The following is a 26313-nucleotide window of genomic DNA, read 5'->3' as shown; positions in this document are numbered from 1 at the left end:
TTATTATTGCACACGAGTGCAATAATAATAATATTCAGTGATGAAAATAAAACCGTTTAACCCTTTAAAGTTGCAGTAGTGTGCTGTAATCTGCAATACAGTGTAATAGTTATATATATAACTATTATATATATATATATATATATATATATATATATATATATATATATATATATATATATATATATATAAATTAATCACCATTAGCTTGATTATTGAGCGGTGAAGCTAACGGGAAGTATATAAACAGATCCAATGGGAATGGGATGTTCTCCAGGGTTCAGTAACACCATGAATCTTATTGTGGGTGAAACATGAAAAGATCAGTCCTCATTTGCATCACGGTTATCATGGCAACATATCAGATTTGTGTCCGGATGTAGAAGCATGTGAAGGAGGCTCAGTTCTGACCACGCCGTCATTTACATGACGCTGCACTTCCCCTTCAATTTCTCGGCGCGTTTCTGTTTGGCCGAGCGTTTCCCATCGATGTTCAGGCTCATGCTGCGTTTCTTCTCCAGGTTCAGCAGCTCCTGGAACAGCTCTGTCACGTTGTGGTTGGTTTTGGCCGAAGTTTCCATGAAGGCGCACTTCCACGCTCGAGCCTGAGCCTCGCCGTCGTCTGTCTGCACCTCCCTCTGGGTCTCATCGCTCTTATTCCCCACCAGCATCACCGGGATCCCCTCCACACTGCCCTTAATCGCTAGCACCTGCAGCACAGCAAGATCAAGCTTTACACTGCGCTCGCTGCAGACTGAACTGTTTATAAAACTCTTACACACTGCACTTACAGAGACACGCAAACAAACAGAAAAAGAAGATAACAGACACAAAGAGTGCAGAGAAATAAGAGCACTGAGTAAAAACTGAGGGAACAAGAACAGAGAAGAAAGAGAACCGAGTGAAAACGGCTAAAAATCAAAGCTTCTGCTCCTCACTCCTCACTGCTGTGCACTTGGGGTCTAGGTGAACAGCGAGCAGCTCATTATCATTTAAAGCAACAGGCGCTGAAAGCGGGCATTCTGAACAGGACTGTTTAGACGGGGGAGAACACTGCTGTGGGTCTCATGGGGTTTGGACCAAAGCAGGTGACAGATGTTTCACTGAGAAACAGAACTGTGTTCCACTGTGGAGGGGAGGGGGAGATATGGGTCTACTTTAATTAACTCTCTGAAACATGCTGTGAAAGTTTGGGACTGGTGAAATCAAGAGATGCTCTTTAAATACGGTCAGCAGGACAAGGCCCAGTCCTTTCTGAACGAGGGAACACAGATCGAGGATCAACACTTTAACAGAGACTGCTCTAGAGGAGGGCCCAGCGGTGCCGACAGATCAGAGTCTGACCCTCTACAGCAGATGAGGATGGTGGAGTAAAGGGGGGTACCTGTTGGTAGATGGGCTTGAGCTCTTCCAGAGACTGGCGGCTGGTGATGGAGTAGACGAGGATGAAAGCGTGTCCTTTGGAGATAGAGAGGCGCTGCATGGCGGGGAACTGGTGGCTGCCAGTGGTGTCGGTGATCTGCAGTGTGCACACGCTCTTATCACAGCTGATTACCTGCTGATACGTGTCCTCCACCGTGGGGATGTATGTGTCCCGGAACGTCCCCTTCACAAACCGCAGCACCAGGGAACTCTTCCCCACTCCGCCAGCTCCGAACACCACCACCCGGTAATCATTACTCTGCTCTGGCATGGCTGAGTAACACACACACACATACACACACACACACACACACACAAAGGGTTAATACCCTCCCTCTCCTCTGACCTCTCCCTATGTCTCTCCCTGTCTCATCCCCTCATCGTCCTGCTGCGGGTTGGTCAGTGTGAACTGGACGCTAAGTGTCTGATCAGCATCTGAGTCTGTTCAATACGTGTGTCTGATTGATACGGGGCTCCTCGGAGAGAGTGTGGATCCTCTGTGGATCTCTGCGATAAATTACACTCAGGGGCTTCAGGCTCATGGCCAAACTCCATTACAGATTAACTCTGGCACTAACCCAGATTATAATGCATCAGCTTTACTGCAACGTCTCTCTCTGTTTCTCTCTCACCCCCCTTCTCTCTCTCTGTTCCCTCTCTCACCCTCTCTTTCTCTCCCCCTTTCTCTCTGTTCTCTCTCTCTCTCACACACCCTCTCTCTCTCATCTTCTCTCTTTATCTCCCTCTCTCTCTCTCTCTCTCTCTCTCTCTCACCCTCTCTCTCTGTTCTCTCACTCTCACCCCCCTCTCTCTCTCTGTTCTCTCTCTCTCTCTCTCTCTCTCTCTGTTCTCTCTCTGTGTGTTCTCTCTCTGTCTTTTATAAACAGATGTATAACTTTATTGGGTTTGAGGAGGTATGGGACAGTGATGGGGCTCTCTGCTCCTTAGAAAATGGGATTTTAACTTTTACTGATGTTTCAAAGTAAATATTGTACATGTTGTTTGAGTGACTGTTAATAAAGGTTAGTTAAATTTCAAATCCACCCCCTCTCTCTCAAAGCTGGAGCACTGCAGCCAGCATCACAACACTGCCATAAAATAACTCTGTTTCCATGGTTACACTGTCCCTGTTTCCATAGTTACACTTCCCCAGTTTCCATGGTCACACTGTCCTGTTTCTGTGGTTACATGTCCCTGTTTCTATAGTTACACTCCCCTTGATCCTGTGGTTACAAGTTAACTGTTTCCATAGTTACCTTCCCCCAGTTTCCATGGTTACACTCCCACGTCTATGATAATGATGGGGGGGACTACAGAGATTTTAAGGTGGAACTACAGAGACATGAGATCCCTCTCTTTTTTCCTGTGGGCCCAAAAAGACCAGTCTTACCGTAGTGCTGATAGTAGAACAGGCACCTGTTGGATTGAGAGGGAAGAACCCGGTTCTATGGGCTTGAGGGGGTTCTCCCGAACCTCTCCGATCTGATCTGTGTATGTATGTGTTACAGACTGGAGTTCAGCCGGTAATCACCTCCTGTCACCACACATCACCCCACTGACCCACTTCAGAGGATTTAATCTCCCAGCATGCACCTGTACTACACACACACACACACACACACACACACAATCATTCACTCACGCACACTCACACACTCTCTCTTTCTCTCACAATTCAACACTAATTGCTGGATGTATTTCTCCACGTTATTTACACCGACACCTAGTGGCCTGGAGTTGTGGAATAATGGAGTTTGGTAAAACCACAGGATTAGCCAGTAATGCTACTTTTGGAAGCTAAAGCCTCTAGGACTTCAGCCAAAAGCAAAAGCACCTTTTTCCTGAGCCCCGGAGATCCACTGTCTAGCATTTAGCACAAACCATCTGTCCCTGCTAGCATCACACACACTACATGGTGCTAATGGGATTCCACACTCTGGCCCTGAGTCTCTAATGGACTCCACCGATCCAAGGAACGTTTAAAACTCTTCAAAAGACCACGGCGTAATTTTACGAGCTGACGTCATGAGTCGGATAAAAGCAATCGTGATCTATGCTGCAGCTGGACGTTTTACAAATGGTTTACACACCATGGTTAACATTTGTGTATAATAGAGTACATTACAATAGTGTACAGTATAGTAGAGTACAGTAGAGTAGTGTACAGTACAATAGAGTGCAGAGAGGCAGAGTGCTGAAGAGTACAGTAGAGTCTACTACAGTAGAATAGAGTAGAGCAGGGACCCTGCAGGGAAGTACGCTGTAGAGTATGGTAGAGTAGAGTAAGTTAGAGTGCAGTACAGTGGAGTTCAGTAGAGTAGCGTACAGTAGAATAGAGTAGAGCAGGAACCCTGCAGGGGGAGAGTGCTTTAGAGTACAGTACAGTAGATTACAGTAGAGTACAGTACAATACAGTAGAGTACAGTACAGTAAAGTACAGTACAGTAGAGTACATTAGAATAGAGTAGAGCAGGAACCCTGCAGGGGGAGAGTGCTGTAGAGTACAGTAGAATAGAGTATGGCAGATTAGTGTATGGTAGTGTGCAGTACAGTAGAGTACAGTAGAATGGAGTAGAGCAGGAACCCTGCAGGGGGAGAGTGCTGTAGAGTACAGTAGAACAGAGTATGATAGAGTAATGTATGGTAGAGTGCAGTACAGTAGAGTACAGTAAAATAGAGTATGGTAGAGTAGTGTATGCTAGAGTGCAGTACAGCAGAGTACAGTACAGTAGCATACGGTAGAGTATGGTAGAGTGCAGTACAGTAGAGTACAGTAGAACAGAGCAGAGCAGGGAGCCTGCAGGGGGAGAGTGCTGTAGAGTACAGTAGAATAGAGTATGGTAGTGTATGGTAGAGTGCAGTACAGTAGAGTACAGTAGAATAGATTAGAGCAGGGACCCTGCAGGGGCAGAGTGAGGGTTGTGGGTCGGTCTCGGACCCTGTGGAGAGGAAGATGGAGCTGAGAGAAAACCCAAGCCCCCGTGAGCACCATGACCCCCTTAACTTCACACCCCCCTTGAGTCCCACACCCCCACCCTCCGCCCCCCAAGCCCCCCAGCCACCAAATTACCAGGTTGAGGAAGGAAGGTGCCGTGGACAGAGCCCTGTTCTCCAGAGTGAAGCAGGTTCTGCTCAGTGACAGTGAAATTAACCCCCAGTGTGGGTGAATGAAACCGAGCAGAGTCCAGGTCTGTCCTCTGTGTCTTTAGGCCCCCCACAAATACACACACACACATACACAGAAGATACCCCCCCACCACCACCACCACACACACACACACACACAAACACAGAGCTTTGATCTGCATCTCTGAAATGAAGCAGGTTTGAGAACTTACCCGAATTCAGCTCTCATTCATCTCCTGCTGCTCCGGGACCCTCACTGCGCCTCATCACCCACCCGCTCTCCGACAGGCCCCGCCCTCTGCGCTCTCATTGGCCGAGAGGGGCAGTGCTGTGGCCTGGGGCTTTGAGTGTCGCTAGCCAATCGTATCGCAGGAGGGCGGGGCTCGTTTGGACTCTAAAAGCCAATGGCAGCGACTCTGCCGGAAAACGGGCGGGAAACAAACCCGCAGCCATTCATCGAGAAGCGCGAGCGCTGGAGTTCCGGGTCCTCGTCTTTTTTTTATTAAATGTGGCAACGTTTTGTAAACGTTTATAGTGCTGACGTCATCATCACACCCCAGCAGTGTGTGTGTGTCGCAGGGCTGTGAGTCATGCTGATACACACACCGCTGAATGAATGAATTGTTGGATGCTACACCTGCAGTGGTGCTGATGCTGAGCTAAACCCACAGCATCCTCATGTCTCTCCCTCTCTCTCTCTCTCACGCACACACACACACACACATCTTCCTCCTCTGGCTTTCTCATTCTTCACCTTCTCCTCATTTTACTCTCCTTTATTTCTTCCCTCCGTTCTCTCTTAATATTTCCCTCTGCACTCTCTCTCTACTGTAGTTGTGGAGTCTGTAGTGTGTGTATATCTGTGTGTGTATTTGTGTGTGTGCTGGAGACTGAACTGTTTCTTTATGTGGGACTGGTGTTTCTTTAGGTTTTCCTCTTGTGGCTGTGGGCGGTATTACACGGGCTCAAAGTGTCACAGTCCACACTGACCCCTGTCGGTCAGAGCAGTGTCCAGCCCTTAGGGTGGTGTTAGCAGCAGCTTGAGAAGAGGCTCCTGTGTGTGTGTGTGTGTGTGTGTGTGTGTGTGTGTTATAGCTGAGAATAAAGAACAAACTCGAGAGTTTAGTGAGGTTTAATAGAACACAGATTCAGACAGAGAGAAAACAAACAGCTCAGATTCCTCAGGATCTGGAACAGGACAAGGATCAGGATCACTCACATACCTCACAGAACATTTACTATTATTATTATTATTATTATTATTATATTCCAGCGTGAGTTAAAGCTACGCAGGGTGTAAATTGCTGGTGTAAAATTTAAAGGAACACTAGGTAGGATTTGGTATTTTTGCTCATGGGCTCCCCCTGCAGTTTGTAGGAGTGATAATTAATTATTCTAGCACTGTCCTAAAGTCTAGGGAGGGAGTGGCTTCCTACCCTCCTCCAGGAGTTCCACAGTACAGTTTCTGTAGTGCTGAGACTGGAGTAGCAGCGACAGAGGCTCTGTTCCCTTTGTTACAACTCAGTGGAGCAGCACAGTGATGAGGCAAAAACATTACCTAGTGATAATTTAAGGAGACATGTGTTTGTAAACAAAGGCCTATTGGTGAGAAAGCATTTCAGTTTCCTTTACGTTGCGTCACGTCAGGTCACATTGGTGGAATCATTTGTCCTTGTCATTACCCAAGACAGTGAAGCCTGGAAAAGAGCGAGAAACCAAGAGTTTATCCTCCGTCCGGTCCCCACCCCCTTTACTGACATTTAAAACAGCCAGTAGCTGGACACCCCCTCCCCATTCCAAAACTAGAACTGGACCCCTGAAGCGGGCCTTAAGGACCTCACAGTCATGAGGGGTCCAACACTACTGTCCGCTCTCAGCCTGAAGATTGCGAGCGTCTTAAATAGTGAATACCCTTCATCTGAGAAGGAGCTGTGGAAGAGAAGGTGTCCAGTTTGACTCTAAACTCTAAAGGCTGACCTTCTTTAGCCACAGCCTCGGCGGCGCTCCGGGCCTTTCCACTGAGGTCTTTCACCACGGAGTCCAGCGCCGCCTCGTGTCTGAGGAACCAGGGCCGAACCACACGAGTGTAGAGAACCTGAGAACCGTTCCAGGACACGGGTGCCATGCACCACAGCAGGAACACACACTGAGAGAGAGAGAGAGAGAGAAAGAACCTTACACTCACTTAAAGAACCGTACACCACAACAATCCTCCCTCCCTCCTCCCCTCCCTCCCTCCTCCTCCTCCACACACCCACCCACTCTCCCTCCTACCCACACTTACTCATTCACACACACTTCCACTGAATTGCAGTAGAAAAACAAACACACACACACACACCAACTTCCACTGAATTACAGTAAAAGACACACACACACTTCCACCAAATGCATGCACACACCCAAGGTTCAGACCTGCAGCATTCAGGGGGGGGTTGGGTGCTCACCTTCCCAGCATAGTAGAAGGGGAACCAGAAGAGGAAAATATCAGAGAAGAACTCAGCCACGCTGAAGAGTCCATACACCACCCAGTACGTCAACCACTGAGTATCATCCTCTTTATTACGACTCTCTATTGCCTTCACACTGTACACACACAAATACACACAGAGAGTAGTGCTCAGTGACGACCCTAGCTACAGTGAAACCTGATTGAAGTAACACTTAGAGACTCTGCTCCTTGGTCTGTGTGTCACTAACTCTCACTGATGCTATTTACATAACATCAAATACATAAATTAATACGTTAATAATTATTTGGTTCATACTTACGAAGCGTACGCAGGATATGCAAAACCAATCAGATTACAGAGAAGAGACGCTCCATAACCAAACACCAAATACAGCACGACCACACACACGGCCCCTGGGATGAAAGACAGAGACAGAGAGAGAAAGAGAGACAGACAGACACAGAGCGAGAGTGAGAGACAGACAGAGAGACAGATAGAGAGAGACAGACACACAGAGAGAGAGAGACAGACAGAGAAACACTTTGACTTTTCAACACACCTTTAATTCAAAATTATTTACAAATAAAAACAGTAACCAAGTTTAAAAACTACAACTAACTGAAATAAAAGCAAATAGAAAAAACAAACGCAATAAAACAAAACAGTCCAGTCGCAGATTCAACACGAAACCAGCCAGACCATCGGGTTCACAGAGAAGGCCCACAGCCCCTCACACGGCAAAGAAATAGTCCACATTGTCAGTTACAGTGTAGTAGCTGAAATCCACAGTGGGCTTCTTCAGAATTAAACCCCTGACCTTCAGGACAGGGTCAGCACACCCAGTAATTTTCAGTTTATTTTTCCTTGGGCACCAGATGGCCAGTTTTGCAGCACCGTATAGAAAATTTAAAATCACTATTCTGTCCTTATTAGAAGCTGAATACTCGGGACCATAAATGAAAAGACAATCAGTAAATGAGCCTAAAATTTTCATGCCCCACTCTTTAATCAAATCCAGGATGGGATGTAGCCGGGCACACAGCAAGAACAGGTAAGACATGGTCTCGATCTCACCACAAAAAGGACAAGCGTCCCCAAGTGCTGGGGATCAATCCGTGTCACGTGTCTGTTAGTGGCTATATTGTCCCATGCACAATCCTCCACTGGAGGTCACCCACCCTCTTCTCGATGGGTATTTTGTACAGGGACCTCCAGCTATGTTTAGGGGAAGCATCAGTCGGAACAACCTCAGCCCACCCAGACTCCCTCATTTCCCTCAGGATGCAGTGATGTAGTGTTTTAACACAAGCCTGGTACAGGGCCTGCTTGTGTAGAACACTGAAAAGTCCAAGAGAATAGATGTCTAAAGACAAGAGCGTCCCCTGCCCATCCCGCAAATCCTCCTGGTCCATGTCTCCAGTGCTGCTGGCCCATGCCTCCAGTGCTGCTGTGTAAACCAGAGTCAAACCTCTCAAATCCACCCCTTCCAGCAGAAGGGAGAACAGGTGCCGGTCCAGCCCCAGACGCACCAGCGCGCTGCCAGAGAGCACAGGCAACGACCTTCCAATCCCTTTGCTGTCCTCCGTACAACAACTGCTGCACAGCCTGCAGACACAAGGTTGCAATTCTGGACCAGACATCGATAAGTCCTTCCCCCCTCCTGCACAGGCAGAGACAGGACCGCTGCTCTGAGCCAGTGTTGTCCAGACCAGCAAAAGTTCACCAGTATTTTCTGGATGTTGTTGATCAGTTGTCTAGGTGGGTTGAGAACAGTGAACCTGTGCCACAAAGCTGACGCAACAAGGTTGTTCATGACCAACACATGACCCCTGTATCTGGTTAAAAACCCAGTAGCACGAAATGACTCAGGCTTTTGAAAGAGAACTCACCCTAACTCGCACTCTCAGAACAGAAAAGGAGAAGAACAGAAAGAGAATGTAGGAAGAATTTCTTTCCCTCGCATCCAGCGGGCAATGTTTCTCAGATAGGGTAGTCAGTTAAGGGCTCTCCAGCTCTCTTTAGGTGTCTCTCAGGCATCAGACTCTCTTATGGCTATCTCTTAAACAGTCTTGGGCCCCTCAAGCAGGGTCCAGATAGAACAAACCCAGAACTTCTAACCAGAAGTTATTTTAATTTTATCTCTAGTAGAAAACTATAGTTGAAAGGACTGTACTTGACTCTGGCCAAGAGGGAAAAGAGGAACGCCAGCGGCTGCAGTGCTACAGGAAGCCCACACCGGAAAGCACCGCTACCCCCAGCTATCTCCAGTCCATCTCCAGGGATACATAAAGGTCACATGGCTTCATTTCTTTCATAACACAGGAGTGGTGCTGAACTCTTGCTGGGATATAGTACTGTTTCCTCCGGGGTCTCTGGTTTCCTCATGTATCACTTTAATCCATTTGATTATATGAACCAATATTGATTCAATAATGAATCAATATTCATTATTTGATATTACAATTAATAAACCAGTTGTGTGATAAAACCAATCCTTGGTTATTTGTTTGTGTGTGCACCTTTATTGTACGAAATTATTACTTTTAGTTCAGATTCAATTTCGGAGCCAATAATAATTAATTCTAGCTAATTCTGCTGTATAATATGTAAAGTCATCTAACTATATGTCCAAGCCAAATTTGGAGTGATGGTAAAAATCTGCTTGGACTCTGAGCGCCACACCACAAAGCCTCAGTCTTACCTCAGTTAAGTTTATCGGAAGTGGCTCTAAACTTGCAGGGACACAACATCCTGGTCATTCTTCACTATGACTGTGATGTCATCAGCATAGGCAGAGACTCTATATAAACTGTTCATAGTGTTTAAGCCCGACAGTCTTTTCCTAATTAAAATCAGAAGGGGTTCCACTGCAAGCGAGTAGAGTTGTCCAGACAAAGGACAGCCCTGCTGTATCCCCCTACTGACAGGAACAGGAACACTCAGACCCCCTCCTGCCTTAATCAGACAGGAGGCCCCTGAATAAAGCAGTTTCACCCAGGACATTAAACCGTCCCCAAAACCAAAAGCATTTAGAGCAGTAAAAAGATAATCATGATCTACACGATCAAATGCCTTTTATTGGTCCACATATAAAAAACCAAACTCTAAATGAAACATGTTAGCAATGTTGAATAAGTCCCTAATTAAAAACAAATTGTCATAAATAGAGCGTCGAGGCACACAGTAAGACTGGTCCTTATGTACAATCACTCTTAAAACACCTTTTAGTCTGTTTGCTATACAGCGGGACAGTATCTTACAGTCCGTACATAAAAGTGAAACAGGTCTCCAGTTCTTTAAAAGGCAGAGGTCTCCCTTCTTCGGTAAGAGGGATAAGATGGGACACTGACAGCTACTTGGGAGCACCTTGGTATCGAGGCCAAAAACACTCGGCCCAATGCCAGCATGTGGAGTCGGCATTGTATCGGCCGTAGAGTGGGCCGATAGTTTTGGCCCGAGTCTGGCTCGAGAGTTTACCAAGTGCTGTGGCACAGCTCAAATGACTCAGCCTTAGTCCGGCAAGCCATAATAAATCACTATAACCGGACCATGGCCGAGTTTGAGACAGAAGCACGCCATTAGTGCCAGACTTGGCTCATTATCGGTTGTAATAGTATATTTCTATAACACACACACACACACACACACACACACACAACCCTCCCTTTCCTCAGAAAAGGGTACAATCAGGTTCATGGTGAAAATACTGCTTTATTAAATAACTTACACTCTCAGAAAAAAAGAAAAAAGGTACATTATTGGTCACTAAAGGTACAAGTGTTTAAAAGTCCAGTTGTGTTCCTTAAAGGTACATTGCGTTCTCTTCTCCGGAGGGAGACATGTTTGTAGTATTTCATTATAGAAATGTCGTAAAACAAAAAACATAATATAAGTCCTATAGATGAAACAGGGTGTATGAAATCAACACATTTTAAAATCTACAATTATAATATAATCATTATTATATTGAAATTATATTATTATATATTATTATATTACAAAACCTAATGAAATGTACAAATATGTACAATTGAGGGTACCACCACAATGACAACATCTGACAATGTAATATCAGTAAGTGTGCTTTTCATACAACCTTGAAACAATGGAAACCTACAGCAATTGCAATGTATACAAATAAAATCAATAAATATAAAATACATTTGAAACTGGCATTGAAATTTGAAATTGGCAGTGTCATGATTTCCTAAATCCAATTAACATTCAAATACTGTTTTTCAAAAAACCAATTGGTTTTACACCCTAAGAACTGCCATTTAAATTCAGACTTTTTTTTAAAAGTATACTATACTGAGGCCATATAACAAATCGCTTTAGATTTGCCAGTAGGTTTTGGAAAAAAAAAAAAGCCAGAAAGGTACTTTAAAACAGTTTGAGTTTCCTCAAATGTGTGGAAGTACACATTTGACACTTATTCATGGCACACATCTGTTCGATCAACAGTTTGCAAGCCTCTGCTGTGTTGTCAATACCTCACTGCCCTCAACAATGATGAAAATATTAGCCATATCCTCATCTCTGGCAGCCTGGACAACACAGATCTTCAGGATGTGCAGTGTAGTGAAAGAATGCTCAAGCGTACTCACCTCAGTTGTACTCCTTGTTGAATTCCAGCTCTATAATTAAACATATAGAGATTATGTACATGTTCAATATATTTTCTTTAAAAATATTTAATGAAAAACTAAACTGCTTATGCATGCAAAATTCATTAACTACAGAACTTCAAATGTAAAAGATTATCAGGTTATAGTACAAACGGTTATAATTATGCTACAACCAATGCTAAAGATCTCATCTAAATAACTTAAATTAACATCCTATCTGCTTTTCTCCCTGCCCACCTGCAGGGTGCCCCACTTTTTCACTGCCCCACTAGTTTTCTTACTGCAGTCCATATTTACATAATTACATTAAGAAAATGAATTAGTTCATGTTCATAGTTAATTTTGAAACATTTAAATAACTTCACAGCTCAAAAATTAAACTACTTCACATGCTTTTGTTTATTTTATTTCTCTCAGTAAATAGGCTTCTATCGTTTTCAATATAACCTCCTTCAATCCATTAATCACTAGCCGAAAATCACTGCTACTCCCTAACAAAAGTATTAGTTTATGTGGAATAATATATTTAAAACATTACATTACACCAAAAACCAGCACTGAGATTGAGAATGTATTTTAACCTACTTAGCTAGATAGTACCTTAATTTGTTGAAACAGTTTTATTTCTTATTTTACTTCTTATACTGAGGTATGCGGTTCTGTGTGACACAAAAACCCACAAAAATGCTCACATCGTCTTGAAAAATATGCCATCAAACCACAATTACTCAAATTAAAATAACTCATGTATGAGCGATTGTTATGTCATTTAAATGTTTTCTATGTCAGAGAAAAAAAAGAGCTAGCTAGAGATAGTTAGCTAAAGTTTGTCATTTGAAAAAAAAAACGGTTCAATATTACGTATGTAACGTATAGCAGTTTATAGAATAATGTACATAACATTAATGATGTTAAGTACATTTGGGCGATACCAAAATACTTATGTATCCGAAAATATAAGGTTAAATTGAAATACTTACGGGATGAAGCTGTTCCCTGAGGCCGGTGAGAGCTGCTCGCTCGCCGCAGTCACAGAAAAGAGCGCGAATTTTCATCGTCTTCTTTTTCTGTGTTTTTACAGCGGTTCGCTTCTGCCACCTTCCGTTTTCTCATTCAGAGTTCATTCATTTTAAAGCTGCCGTCTTCAAAAACTTAAATAACAGTTTCCTCCTTTCAGCACGGCACTGTCTCCTTATTAACCCTATATATCATAATCATTTCTGTCGTTCGTGTCCCAGTCATTACATCAATATTCTAAAGTATTACAATATTAATAGAGCTTACCTAAAACTCTATGGCATTTAACAAGTTAAAACAATGATTCTATGATTCTATTTATTTAACATTTTTTACATCGTTTTACAGACAGTTACCAGTATTTTCTTTTATTTTTTTTGTGGGCCACATAAGATTAATACACTGAAAAAAATGAACTTGACCCTTAGTAAATTGTACATTATAAAATTAAGCATGTTTACTCAATTTAAATACGTTTTTGCTTCAACGTAATAAAAATAAACAATTCTGAAAGGTATTAAATGAAGCTTATAAAACATGCTTAAGGTGAACTAGAAATAATTAGGTATGAGCCTTAGGTCCTAACTGCGCATGCGCAACTTTTACCGCGCTGACGGCAGACATTTTCTACACTTGGCCTCTAAGCAGACTGTGTCTATCTGGGAAGACTTCAACAGACTTTTATACGGTAAGTTATTTTATATTTTTGTCATTACTGACGCGTATGCAACATAAACATGCCATATATATGGATAAAGGAAGTTTAATGCCAAAGAGTTAAGGTTAAGTGGGGACTTAGCATAGCTTATGTTCGCTAACGTTAATTGAAGTCAAGGCATAACGGTCAGAATCAAATGATTACTAGACATTCTAAAACCGAACTCAGTGTTTGAATGATAAATCCAAGTTGCTTAAATATATATCCTTGTTTATAAAAATTGTGGTCAATTCTAGTCCTGAATAAAGGTTTTAAAACATTATTACACTAAATTCGACGCGAAAAAAGTGAGGAGTTTTTTGCATCATAACAATGAAATTACGGGATTTTGCCAAGGTGTACACTCCGCCTAAAGAACAGGCAAAGTATGGCCAGAATTTGTTAAGGTGGACTGAATCCGCTGCGAGCGGAAAGTAGAGCTTTTAACACGCGTGTGGAGCCACGTCTCTAAATCAGACAGCTGTGTGAAGAAGCATTGTTTTAATGTGCTTCATTTTCAGTTATGGCATTCCCTTGTACAGTTGAAGTTATTAATTCTGTAGAGAACGACCCTTCGGCTGCATGTTCAATCAGACTTTATTCCCTGCATTGTAGACTAGTTTTAAAAAAAATGTCTTGATTGAAAATGATTTTTATTTTAATGCCCTTTTTATTTTATAGGTTAAAACATAACAAGGTCGTTGCCATTTGGTCCAAAGCCCCTGGTAAGTGCATTTTTTTATCCTGTTTTGATATTTGCATTTAATTAAGAATCTGTTTGTTTTATGTAACTTAATGTTACAGATTTTATGAAACTTGTAATCAATCATTTGATCCATGCCCAAATTATGTTTCTAAGAAAATCTCTAATGTAATGTTCATATGTTTTTGTCTTTTCTGTTTGTTTGTAAAGTAAATGTATCAGTGTAAAAACTGTGGTACTGGGGTGATTAAGCGAGCAGAACTGTTGAAACACTATAAATTAGAGCATGGTCATTTTGGACATGGTCATCATTTAAAATGTATTTACCCAGATTGCCCCTGTGCTTTCAAAACATGGAGTTCACTTTCAACACACTTGTCTAGGAAGCAGTCTAGAGAAGTTGTTTCATTTCGGTGTCACTTATGTGCATTCAATGAACTTGGGACAGAACATGATTACTTTGTGCATATAGGGCATCATTTAAGAAACAATGAGACTGTCTCTTGTATGTTCAAGGAATGCCATTACAAATCCAATGTTTATAGTAGTTTCAAGTCTCATAAAAGTCGCAAACACAACCCCCATTCTTTGCTGGACTTCAAGGCCGGTGTAGTCCAAAGTAGTGGAGTTAATTCTGAGCCTGAAAGTGCAGCAGAATTTGAGACTGCATGTTCACATAATTACAGTGAAACTGATGCAAGTGGAGATATTCTAGATAATCCTGCAGAAATAATAGAACAAAAATTGGCAGCGGTGTTACTAAAGCAAGAAAATGTTTTTCATGTGTCAAGTACTGCAGTTGATGAGTTGCTGGAAGAACTCAGGTACTTGCTAAGCACACCTACTGTACAAAGTACAGTAAAGACAATACAGGATACTCTTAATAAGTATAACTTAAAAATTGATGAGTCAGTTGCAAAGGAACTTGCATCTAATTTGTGTTCTTCTAATCCAGTTTTTAAGGCAATTGGCAAAGGCTGTCCTCTTTCAACATCATTTAAGCATAAAGCATACTACAAACAAAATTTCAAAATTGTGGAACCAGTGGAGTATATATTGGATGACAAAAATACGAGAACACTGCAGTATGTTCCACTGTTAAGAGTTTTACAGCTGCTTTTAGGCAATAATTACATTCTTAATAAAACCTTAGATACCCACCTGCCATCCGAGGTAGGACAGCAACCCATGTATAAGTCTTTTCGTGATGGATTGTATTTCAAGAGCAACAAATTTGTGGCAGAAGGTGAGCTACGAATATTGATAAATTTGTATGTGGACGACTTTGAGATTTGTAACCCGCTAGGCACAGCCAGAAAAAAACATAAAGTATGTGCAGTATATTGGAATCTCAGCAATTTACCAACAGGTTGTAATTCCTCTCTTGCATCTATTTATTTGGCTTTGCTGTGCAGAGCAGATGATGTCAAGACCTTTGGATATGAAAAGATTCTAGAGCCCTTGTTGCAAGATCTTGAAGTGTTGGAAAGTCAGGGTATTTTTATTGCACAACTTGGTAGCTTTGTTAAAGGCACAGTGCAGAATGTCATAGCAGACAATTTGGGGGCACATGGAATAGCTGGATTTGTTGAAAATTTTTCAGGTGAATATATATATGCCGTTTTTGCATGGCACAAAAATCAGGAATTCAGGAATATGAAGTGAGCTCTGGTTTGTTTTCCCTCCGAACCAAAGAAAATCATGAAATACATGTCAGAACAGCAAAAGACAATGAAAAGGCATGTTGTGGAGTAAAAAAACCGTGTGTTTTGTCTGCACGTCTTTCTCATTTTCATGTCAATGTTGGCTATCCACCTGATATTGCACATGACATATTTGAAGGTATACTACCATTTGAGTTGGCACATTGCCTGAATTTGTTGATTTCCAAGAGATATTTTACTCTCAACAGGTTAAATGAATTAATCCAGAAATTTCCATATAAATGGACAGACAAAAGAAATCATCCTCACATCATTCCACACTCATTTGCCTGCAACAAAAGTGTCGGTGGCAATGCTCACGAAAACTGGAGCCTTCTGCGATTACTCCCATTCTTGATTGGACAGTTGGTGCCTGAAGATGAAGCAGCTTGGCAATTCGTTTTGGACCTTAAAGACATTGTGGAATTAGTTGTTGCACCAGCACACACAGAAGAATCCATTGCTTTTCTTGAAAGCAAAATCAGTAATCATAGGACTAGGTTGCAAGAGGTTTTTCCAGGTTTGAAACTTTTGCCCAAACATCATTATGTGGAACATTATCCACATATGATCAGGTGCTTTGGACCATTAGTAGGGATGTGGACACTAAGATTTGAGGCAAAACATAGTTTTTTTAAGCAAGTTGTTCGTCACACGCGTTGCTTTAAAAACATTCTGTTGTCTCTGGCAGTGAAACATCAGTTCATGATGGGCTATCATATGGAATCAACCTCGGTAGACTATTCTGATTTGGTTGTCTCAGCTGTTTCATCAGTCCCTGTTGAAATTTTAAATCAGACTGTAGTGGAGGCTCTTAGTAAGACATATCACAATCTCAGTGTTGTTAATCTCACTAGGAATGCTACTGTTAAAGGAGTAAATTACAGATGCGGCATGATAGTGGTTTTTGGCTTGGCAGATGGCTTGCCAGAATTTGCAGAAATTGTCCAGAAATTGGCAGACTACAACATTGGAGGCCTGAGAATGGTGACTCTGAAAAGATTTATACTCACATAAGGTTAGAGATTTCCTAATAGTAAAAATTAGGGATGGGTATTGAAAGCTGGTACTAAATTGATACTCATTCATGATTGGCCTGTATCAAAACATGGATAAGCTAATCGACAAATAGTGCTGCTATCAGTCTTTATGTAATTTTAGTTAATAGCTGTCATTTTCAAATGGTTGTTACTAGTCTTGATTGGTTCAGCAGGAGGGGCACTCTGCTCTGTGTGATGATAACCTTCACATATCTCAAATTTCATAGTTTTGAATGGTTTTATTCTGTGCTCTCTGGACATGGCTGAAAGTGACATTCAAAGATGTGGCTTTACTAAATTTAATGATATGCAGCTAAATATATGTAAATGTAGAGGCTATAATTAGCTACCTTGAGTGACTTGCAAGGTTAATGGTATTTCAGGTAAGTATTTGGAGTCTTACCTAAGGACTCTTATTGGTGTAGTGCAGGATAGTTTGAAATGAAGGATAGTTTGAAAGTATGAATGTTCTTCTAGAAAATCTTTCATCTGTAGGGTGTTGACCACAGCATTTTCTTGTTTTTATTTTTAACATTTTCACATATTTGCATGTCATTTTTTGCACCTGATTATGGAGAGTATACAGAAAAGTATTCATACATATTGGTATCCAAAAATTTCTATTAATACCCATCCCTATTTCTTCTTCCGATTGTCTTTTTGTAAGTGTAAAATAGAGTAGTTGCTTGTAAATAGGACAATTTTTCATTCATTTATGCTTGGTATTCAGAGGTGAATAGAAATCACAATTTTTAGATGTACTAAAGAAATTTCAGTATTTTTGTGTGTCATTGAAATATCAAATGTATTTATTTTCATTTAGCCACTAATTAGTCAGTCATCAACTGAAATACCTTGCAAATAATTACCAATAGTATGTATGTTTTGTCTTAGATTGAGAATGACATCTGTGAAGCTCAGAGTTGTTGTTGAAGAGAATGACTATAGAAGACTTGATCTGTTGTTGGGGATTCCAGACACCGTGGAGGAGCTGTGCGAGAACATTCGGCAAACATTTGGAATCAACAGAGACTTTAATACTTTTGTACATGGATGTTGAGTTCAATAATGAATTCATGACGTTATTGTCAACACAGGATATACAAGACAGAAGCACTGTCAAGTTGGTGTACTTGTCAAATGAAACTGCAAGTTTTGTCTCTACATTGCAGAATTCTCCAAGTAGTATAGAGTTAGGGGCATCAGTTGACAGCCTAAACTCCCCCTCCACTGCATCTTTGGCATCCTCTTCTACGTCAGGTTCAGAGGACACAGTAATTATACCAAGATCAGAGGCAGAGTTAAGAGCAAAGCCATGGCCACAAGAATTTCACATTCCTCGTTTTCCATATGATGTAGAAGTACAGCTTCAGCGTGGAAATGAACTGTATAACAAGACTGGCACCTTTCTGAAGTTAAGCCCTGGATTGAAGTCTGATATAATGGATAAACTGGCCGAAGACATTTTCCAATACACAGCATATCCACAAAACCACCAGATAGAAGATGTGGCAGAGGCGCTCATTAAAAAGTTTCCATGCTTAAAAGAATCTGGATCGGTGACGGGATACTATGGGTGGATGATCAGCCTTAAATATAAAATGGCAAACTACAGCACCAAGATGAGGAGCATTGGTTGTCCAGAAGTTACTCTTAATTCAGTAAAGAACAAGTCCAGTGATGAATGTTTCCCAGCTAAAAATGTCAAGAAACCTAAAAAAGCTGAAGTTAATTTTTGTCCAGATCAACCTTCTGGAGAAAATGCTGAAAGCCTAGAAAAGCTGAGACTTGAGCTATTGAAAGATATCAGACAGAGAAACAGTACAGCTGTTGTTAGAGAGAAGATGTCAAAGACTTTCTCCTACAGAAGAAGAGAGGTGATACAGGAAAGTCCAGTCGTTGGGGATTTTAAAATGAAGTGGCCTGCACTGTTCCAAATAGACGAGGTAATGCACTTTTTTCAAGTTACCTAGTGGTCTGAACTTTTATGTAAATAAGCTAAAATCAAAGTGTTAAATAAACCACACATATAAGAAGTGACATTTCAGGCTTAAACAAATGGACATAGTAAAATTTGCATACTTTTAGTTAACGATTAATATATTATTTAATTGTTAATTAAATATATACTATAATATATATGAATATAAAACTGAGGTATCTCAAAATAATCACTTACCATTTGTCACATTGATATCAGAGGGTTTGCACAAATAATGTATTAAATGAACACAGGGAATGTATGGTATCCATCTTGCATACGTGTGCAAATTTGTGAAAATTAAATCCCAATAGATTTGTGGCAATGATGTGAACAGCTTTGTTACTGACCATGTTGCGCTTTTTTTTTTCTAAATAGATAGGTGCTGAATTCCAGCGCATAACAACAGTTCCACTTGAAACCACATTCATGGCACAGTTGGATAGTCTTGTACCCCAGTTGGCTTTTGTTTTCAAGAAGAAAGGAGGTGTTTCTGGCCAAAAGATTGCCAAACATTTGAAGATTTTGCATGAGGTATGTTAGGCGACTTTATTCAGAAATCAATTTCGGTTTTTTATCAGGCACTGGAGCTGTGTGCAGACACAACTGAAGTTTAATATCCATAATGAACCTCTTCACCGCTAACTAGTTACTCCTGTTCTGTCTCAAATCATATCCTACTCCTTATGTAGTGCACTACTTAAAAAAAAAAAAAGCACAAAAATCTTAAAATAGTGATGTTAAATAGAGAATACACTTCTCTGCTGAATTTAAATGAACTTAGATCACCACTATTTGGGTAGAAGTACTGCTATTTCATGACCTACACAGCACTACATAGTGATGAGGTAATTTGATATGGGGCACAGAGAATAAACACTGATCACCTTTTGCAAAAATGAATAATGTAGCATTATTTCAAGATTACAATGTGTTTTTCTTTTTTTTTTTTAAACAGTTAACGGTATATGATAACAAATGCAATACATGTGTGCAGGCAAAGGATGTTCACCTCAAGAGAGAAGCCATCATCAAAGCTCTTTGTCTCTACCTTGGGGAGGATGATAAATTTCTTATCAGGGAGTACATGGTAGGTCAGTGTGTGATCGAAGTACATCATATTTTTAGCTGCTACAAGTACTGAACCACTTTTGCTTTTGAGAAGGAGGGCTGATTTTATGACGCACAATTATTCAATAAGTACTCGGAGCTTGAATGTGAACCAACTTGTTACTGAACAATTGATTTTTTTTTTTTTTTTTTAATAAATTAAAAAATTTTAAATTATGCACAAAGTTTTTAGAGGAACTTGAATGTGAACCTACTTGTTACTGAACAATTAGAACAATTGATTTTATTTTTTAATTATGCAAAAAGTATTTAGAGGAACAAGGGTGGCACAGTGGTGCAACAGGTAGTGTCGCAGTCACACAGCTCCAGAGACCAGTGTGTGTTCTCTAAGGTGTGTTCCCAGTGAATCCGCATAGGCTCTGGACCCACCGCGGCCATAAACAGGATAAGTGGTTACAATGAATGAATGTGAACACACTTGTTACTGAACAAGTAGAACAATTGATTTTTATTATTATTTTTTTTAATAATTGTTTTATTCGTAGGACATCCAAGGTGACATCTTGCAAGACCAGCGCAACACCAGAATGGGCATTTATGTCCTCAAGAGAGAGGGTGGAGCTCTTGGAGAATATAAAGACATTGGTATTGTTGTTGATGGAGACATTGTTCTGGACAGCATCAAATCTGTTGCCCAAGCTTGCGCAGTAATGCTTGGAGTAATCTATGCACTGAATTTGGCATACCCAAGAGAGCTGAAGTACTACTATGAGTTTGTACAGAAAGTCCTCATGCAGATGGATAGTGCAAAGCTCTCCCCTAAAGTGTTTGGTTTAAAGAACAAAATCCTTGGGGAGTCAAAGTAATCTTTGGTACAACAACAACAACAAAAAAATAGCATCCAGTTTAAAAAGCACATGTAGTCACATCGTTTTTGCAATTTAAGCTCAGTATAGATTTTCCCCACTTTTTTTTCATATTCAGTCAAATAACAGTTGTCCTGATTTGATCTCAAAAGTTGTACATGTATAACTAAAACTATACTAGAAATGTAACATATTTCATATGATTTGGAGAAAAAAGGCACAAATTGTACAACTCCCATTCACTGGTGGCACTGTTTTCCCAAATACACAACAGTCGTCATGAAGACAGAATTAATGCAGGTTTTCTTGGGTTTGGTGCTCATAAAAAAACTTAAGTTAATACAAAAAATTCATGACTCTAAACAGGTTAGATCACGTGATCAGTTTTAATAACAATAGTTTTGTTTTAACGCTAAAACAGTAAAAATGAGCAATGAATAAAATAATCATTGAAAGTAAAGATGTTGCATATAACTAATTGGTCAAGTAATTATAGCAAAGAAGGTAAACATAAATAAATTCACCTTTTAATCATCCCACTACTCTAGGTTAAAAAATTTTTAATCACTTCTCTTTATTACACGGTAATATTTGAGAGCAACAGGATCATTGAGCAAGTACAAATGCAACCAGAACAATAAGCATAATGTCAAGTTATAGTAAGCAGACCTGGCAACTCTACTTAAGGCTCTTGTGGCATAATGTTTGCAAACTGCAACAGATGTATCCCCATGCTCTGTTCATGTGAAACACAGCTGCTCTGCCTGTTTGCTTTGCAGCTCTGTTTGGAGATAGAGGAAATTATTTCTGTAACTGCCTGTTCATTACCTGTATACTAAATGTGTTCACACTTGTATCTGGTGCCTCTGATAGACTGTTTTAAGCACAAATGGTAAAAATCCGTTCTGTTGTTTTGTTTTCACTTTCCTACTATTGCCGAGTTGCATTCAAGGTCAGTGTTGGCTGAATTATAACAAATTATTTGACAGTGGTATTTTTTCTGAAGTATGCAGTACTTACTCAAAAGTACTTACACATTTTATATTATATTTTATTTATTTATTTTGTGTACAGTCTATCTAATCAGTGTTTTTCTACATTAGGCAAGGCAAGTATGTATTTAAGTTAATGTATGTGCATTTACTGTGACTTAATAAAGTCACTTTGTTAATTTTTTTGTCTTTTCATTGTATTATGCATGCATTGTACATACATTTGTTAATATAATCTGCATAATTTAAGTGACTTTAACATAATTGATATACTTACTTGAAGTTAATTCTACAAAATACAAATAACAGTTACAAGCCACGAGTAAATGCAACCTGAAGTGTATCAAAATTTAGTGGTTTTACTGAAAGTTGCTTGAGATTTTACATAATTAAATTAAGTAAAATGAACATGAGTTAACATTACACTCAAAGTAAATTCTAAAAAATATTATTAAGCTGACAAGGCTTATAAGTAAAGAATAAATGCAACTTGAAATGCATCAAAATTAAGTTAAGTTTACTCATAACTGTTATGTTTATTATATAATCTACTTAACTTTATTAAGTAGAATGAGCATGATTAAATTCAGTTAAAATTATACTGTTGAAGTAAATTCTACAAACTGTAGTAAAGTTGACATAGCTTATAAGTAATGAGTAAATGTTACTCAAATTATATATATAAATTTAGATAATTTAATTTCATGCAACCCTTTGACGTAAAAAAATTAAGTAAATTCAAAGAATCATTTTTTTCAGTGTACGCAGTATTTAATAAAATGCTCTGATCAGTGTAGTGTGCTAACTGCAATGGCAATCGCCTCGCCAGCCGACAGTGCCAACGTGCAGCCGCAATTGGGCCATATACAGGGTGCCGCATTCACGCCAAGACAGCAGCCAGCCGACAGTGCCAACGTGCAGCCAGAATTGGGCCATATACAGGGTGCCTCATTCACGCCGAGATGGCTGCGAGCCGACAGTGCCAAGCCTGAGCCAGAATCGGCCCAGATCTACCTTGCTAGCTGGGTTCTCTTCACCTCCACCGGGTCTGCCATGGCGGTTCCATCAGCTTTGCGGACAGACACGAGTGATTTATGCTGATGAGAAGATTTCTCTGAATTAAGAAAGCAAAGCTGTAGGAGCATCCATGTCCCACACAGACATGAACCTGGACCACATCAGAGCTCCCTTTGCCTTCTCTTTTAAAATACCACTCAGTTCCTGTAACTTAACTGTGAGATCCATACACATATCTAGTGAATTTTGAAGAATCATGGAGTCATGTATTTTAGAAATGTCCTGTTCCAGTTTACTAACCGGCGCCCTCAGTCTGAAGGTGGAATAAGCGGTAAAGTCCTGACAGAAGGCTTTAGTTTGGGCCTTCCCCACTTCCCACCATTGCATTTGAGCATCTACATACATGTAAAACTAAAATCCACAAATGTATTGAAATGCACAAATTTAAAAAAAACATCAACAATATTAATAATAATTTAAATTCACAAATGTGGATTTACGTGTATGTAGTTGCTCAAACGCAGTTACAAAGTCCGTTACATTTGTGAGTTTTGTTTTACAAACTCAAAATCTTTTTAACCCTTTTTGACTCCATAGTTTAGAAACATGAACACCTGCCACCTGAAAGACAGGACGTGCTTCAATGCCTCATTCTTAAAGCCCAGAGGAATCAGCTTCCTCTCACCCGCAAACTTGCCAAAACGGCTCAGTTCCTGTCTGATACACTCGTTGGAAACGAAAGGCAGGACATTGGAGATGGTGACCCTCAACGCTGGTATGAACAAAGGAGACACCGGCACAAAAGCTCCAAAACCTGAATGCCACTCTCTATCAGTTCAGCAACCAGCCTCCTCACAAACACCACCACGGCTTTATTCATTCGCGAAGCGGAGTAGATCTTATCATGTCTGACTTTCTCTCCCACCGCAAACAGCACGTCCTCCACCATGGCCTGGGCTGGGGGGTTGCAACTGAACCCGTTCGCACGGGAGAGAGACGCCGCGAGAGGCCATTACTTGCCCAACACTGCACGCAGAGGATTATCAAAACACTAGTTTTAAAGTGAAAAATTGGACACTCAGAAAAAACCCAACACCAGGGTTAAAAATGTAACTGAGAAAAAAGGAAAGAGAGCAGAAGCTCGCTGCCACACAATCCACCGCTCTCACACACTCACAAACGCTCCGCCCACTACCAGCATAGAGAGAGGGAGGGTTAGGGTTAGCAAAAGGAGACCATTATATTTGTGATGTCATAAAGACAACCGTGTTTACACGGTGTGCTCACTCCATCGGTCCAGCCTGACCCACTCACACTGCTTTCATCAGGAGCTTGATCTGGTTCAGGTCAGAGTTCCTGGAGCAGAGGGAGGGTCTGAGACTCACCCACAGATCAGACCCAGGAGAAGTGTAGGGTATGGGCCCTTTAATGCTTTCAGATTTCACAGTGGGTCACATGAACATGTGTGTAATTTTAGACATTCAGCTACAGTACAGTGAGAGATTCCTGTAACACACACACACACACAGGTATACGGGACACACTGCTCAGACTGGTGTTTGGGGGATGGAGAGCATTAAAGAATCAAATAACACAGTTCAGAGAGAGAGGAAAAACCAGTTCAGCACATTTACTTAAACAAATTACAGCCTAGCGCACTTTGACTGCTCAAACACACTCAATATTTCTCTCTCACACACACACACACAGACACACACACACTTTCTTTTTTGATGGCACATACCCTTTATGCGGGTCAGTGCCGGCCCAGTCAGACTGAAGTTATAAAGAGTGTTTCAGGACGCAGAGCCAATCAGGACACAGCTCACACGCACACACACGCTCGCACTCCAACCCACGCGCACATGCGCACGCACACTGGTACACACGCGCACACACACACACATACGTACACACACGCACATGAAACACACCCAAATATTGACAACACAAACAAAGAAGTGGCTTAAGTTAAAGCTAATGTGGACACAGAAGACACACCAGTATTAACATCTCAAACTGCCCCCTCAGCGTCTCAAACTGCCCCTTCATTGCTCAAACTGCCCCCTCAGTGTCTCAAACTGCCCCCTCAGCGCCTCAAACTGCCCCCTCAGCGCCTCAAACTGCCCCCTCAGCGCCTCAAACTGCCCACTCAGCGCCTCAAACTGCCCACTCAGCGCCTCAAACTGCCCACTCAGCGTCTCAAACAGACCCTTCTGCGTCTCCCTAACCCCTCAGCGTCTCAAACTGCCCCCTCACCGTCTCATACCTCCCCCTCAGTGTCTCAAACTGCCTCTTCAGTGTCTCCCTAACTCTAACTCCTCACCGTCTCATACCTCCCCCTCAGTGTCTCCCTAACCCTAAACCCTCAGAGTCTCAAACTGCCCCCTGCCCCTGTGTCTCTGAGGGAAGAGACACTTGAGGACACTTTGCAGAGTTAAAAATAACCCCAGAGACCAGCTGTTAGAATTAATGTCATGGAAACATGAGAGAGGTAAGGAGGGGCAACACTGAGCAGTGCTTTAAAGACTGGACAGACTATTACCCTTCCAGATAATACCCTAGAAATTACGCCCTCCAGATAATACCCCAGAAATGACCCCAGTACACTAACGTCTGAGTGGATAAAAAATCCTCCTGCGCAGCGCAAACGCAAACCCGAGCGTGTGACTGCAGCTGCAAGAGCGTGATAAAGAGGGTTTATCTGCATCTCAGTGTTACTCAGTAACTCAGCAGCAGCCCTTTGCTCTTTATTCTCTCAGTAAACAGAAGCGGTAGCGAACCTGAGGCGCCTGGGCATCAACTACTCCAGCTTTTTAAGGTGGAACGGATAATAAGAACAAAATTTTATCTCCCGTTAGTCTGTTAAAGGGCTTAAACCCCCTGGAAAGTGCATTGACGTGTTCACACTGACTCTAAAAGAAACAGATTGACAGTTTAACAACAAAATATATCTTTGTTTACGACTTTTTAACCATTAACTATTAATAACTTAAGGGAACTTTAGTAAAACAGCAAAAGTTGTCCCTGAAAAGCCTGATTAAATCCCTGTGAACAGTGACATAATGTGGGTGTGTTTTTACCTGCCGCTATATACTGTCTCTGAACCCCGGTCTGCTGCTCCACTTTGGACAAAAGATCCGTGAGGATGTTTTTTTCTTTCAGAAACGCATCGAACCGGTCCGTAACGGCGGCCATCTTCGACCCGGGGTCTCACAGCGCGGTCAGACACGGTCCACTGTCCCGGACCAGAACCTGCCGAGCTCCGCTTCCCAACCCGGTTCCCTCCACTACAAGCGCTCGGGCTCACTCAAGCCACGCCCACTCACTCTGGGCTGGGGCAGGTGGACCACTCCGGTCCTCAGCCAATCAGAGCAGGGTAAGGGCTAGGCTTTAAGAAAAACGGGTGGGAATCAAAATACCTGTGAAGTGATGACGCAGCAAAGGTGAGAGATCAGATCCGTCAGAGAGCCCTTTAATCAAAGCGCGACTAATCAATACATGACCAAATCAATCGCTCCTAATCAGAGGAACAGAGTCGTGTGTGTGTGTGTGTGTGTGTGTGTGGTGGGGGGCGGGGCGGGGGGTGGGCGTGGT

The 26313-nt window shown here is 41.5% G+C and overlaps 2 protein-coding genes across 2 annotated transcripts; both read right to left on the bottom strand.

The window, feature by feature from the left end:
* Window positions 1-220: 220 nt before the first annotated feature.
* diras1b (DIRAS family, GTP-binding RAS-like 1b) lies at window positions 221-4825 on the bottom strand. Its single transcript, XM_066681982.1, has 3 exons — window positions 4761-4825; window positions 1385-1695; window positions 221-710 (listed from the first exon to the last, which is right to left on the bottom strand). Exons 2-3 carry the CDS (start codon window positions 1691-1693, stop codon window positions 423-425), a joined length of 597 nt encoding a protein of 198 aa, XP_066538079.1. The 5' UTR covers window positions 1694-1695; window positions 4761-4825; the 3' UTR covers window positions 221-422.
* Window positions 4826-5679: 854 nt separating this feature from the next.
* On the bottom strand, window positions 5680-26074 carry zgc:101744 (Receptor expression-enhancing protein 6-like). The gene is made up of 5 exons (XM_066681794.1): window positions 25800-26074; window positions 7321-7414; window positions 6996-7134; window positions 6526-6694; window positions 5680-6245 (listed from the first exon to the last, which is right to left on the bottom strand). Exons 1-5 carry the CDS (start codon window positions 25912-25914, stop codon window positions 6211-6213), a joined length of 552 nt encoding a protein of 183 aa, XP_066537891.1. The 5' UTR covers window positions 25915-26074; the 3' UTR covers window positions 5680-6210.
* Window positions 26075-26313: the final 239 nt, after the last annotated feature.

This window comes from Hoplias malabaricus, chromosome 9 (assembly GCF_029633855.1).
Source record: "Hoplias malabaricus isolate fHopMal1 chromosome 9, fHopMal1.hap1, whole genome shotgun sequence".
NCBI lineage: Eukaryota > Metazoa > Chordata > Actinopteri > Characiformes > Erythrinidae > Hoplias > Hoplias malabaricus.
Note: the sequence above shows the minus strand (reverse complement) of the source record. Positions and strands in the feature narration are given on the sequence as shown.

Coding starts and splice junctions, on each gene's coding strand:
- diras1b (XM_066681982.1), bottom strand. CDS start 1,693: ATGCCAGAGCAGAGTAATGATTACCGGGTGGTGGTGTTCGGAGCTGGC. Junction 711..1,384: donor TCAAGCCCATCTACCAACAG/GTACCCCCCTTT, acceptor GCTGTGCTGCAG/GTGCTAGCGATTAAGGGCAG.
- zgc:101744 (XM_066681794.1), bottom strand. CDS start 25,914: ATGGCCGCCGTTACGGACCGGTTCGATGCGTTTCTGAAAGAAAAAAAC. Junction 7,415..25,799: donor GAGACAGTATATAGCGGCAG/GTAAAAACACAC, acceptor CTTTCATCCCAG/GGGCCGTGTGTGTGGTCGTG. Junction 7,135..7,320: donor GCATATCCTGCGTACGCTTC/GTAAGTATGAAC, acceptor GTGTGTGTACAG/TGTGAAGGCAATAGAGAGTC.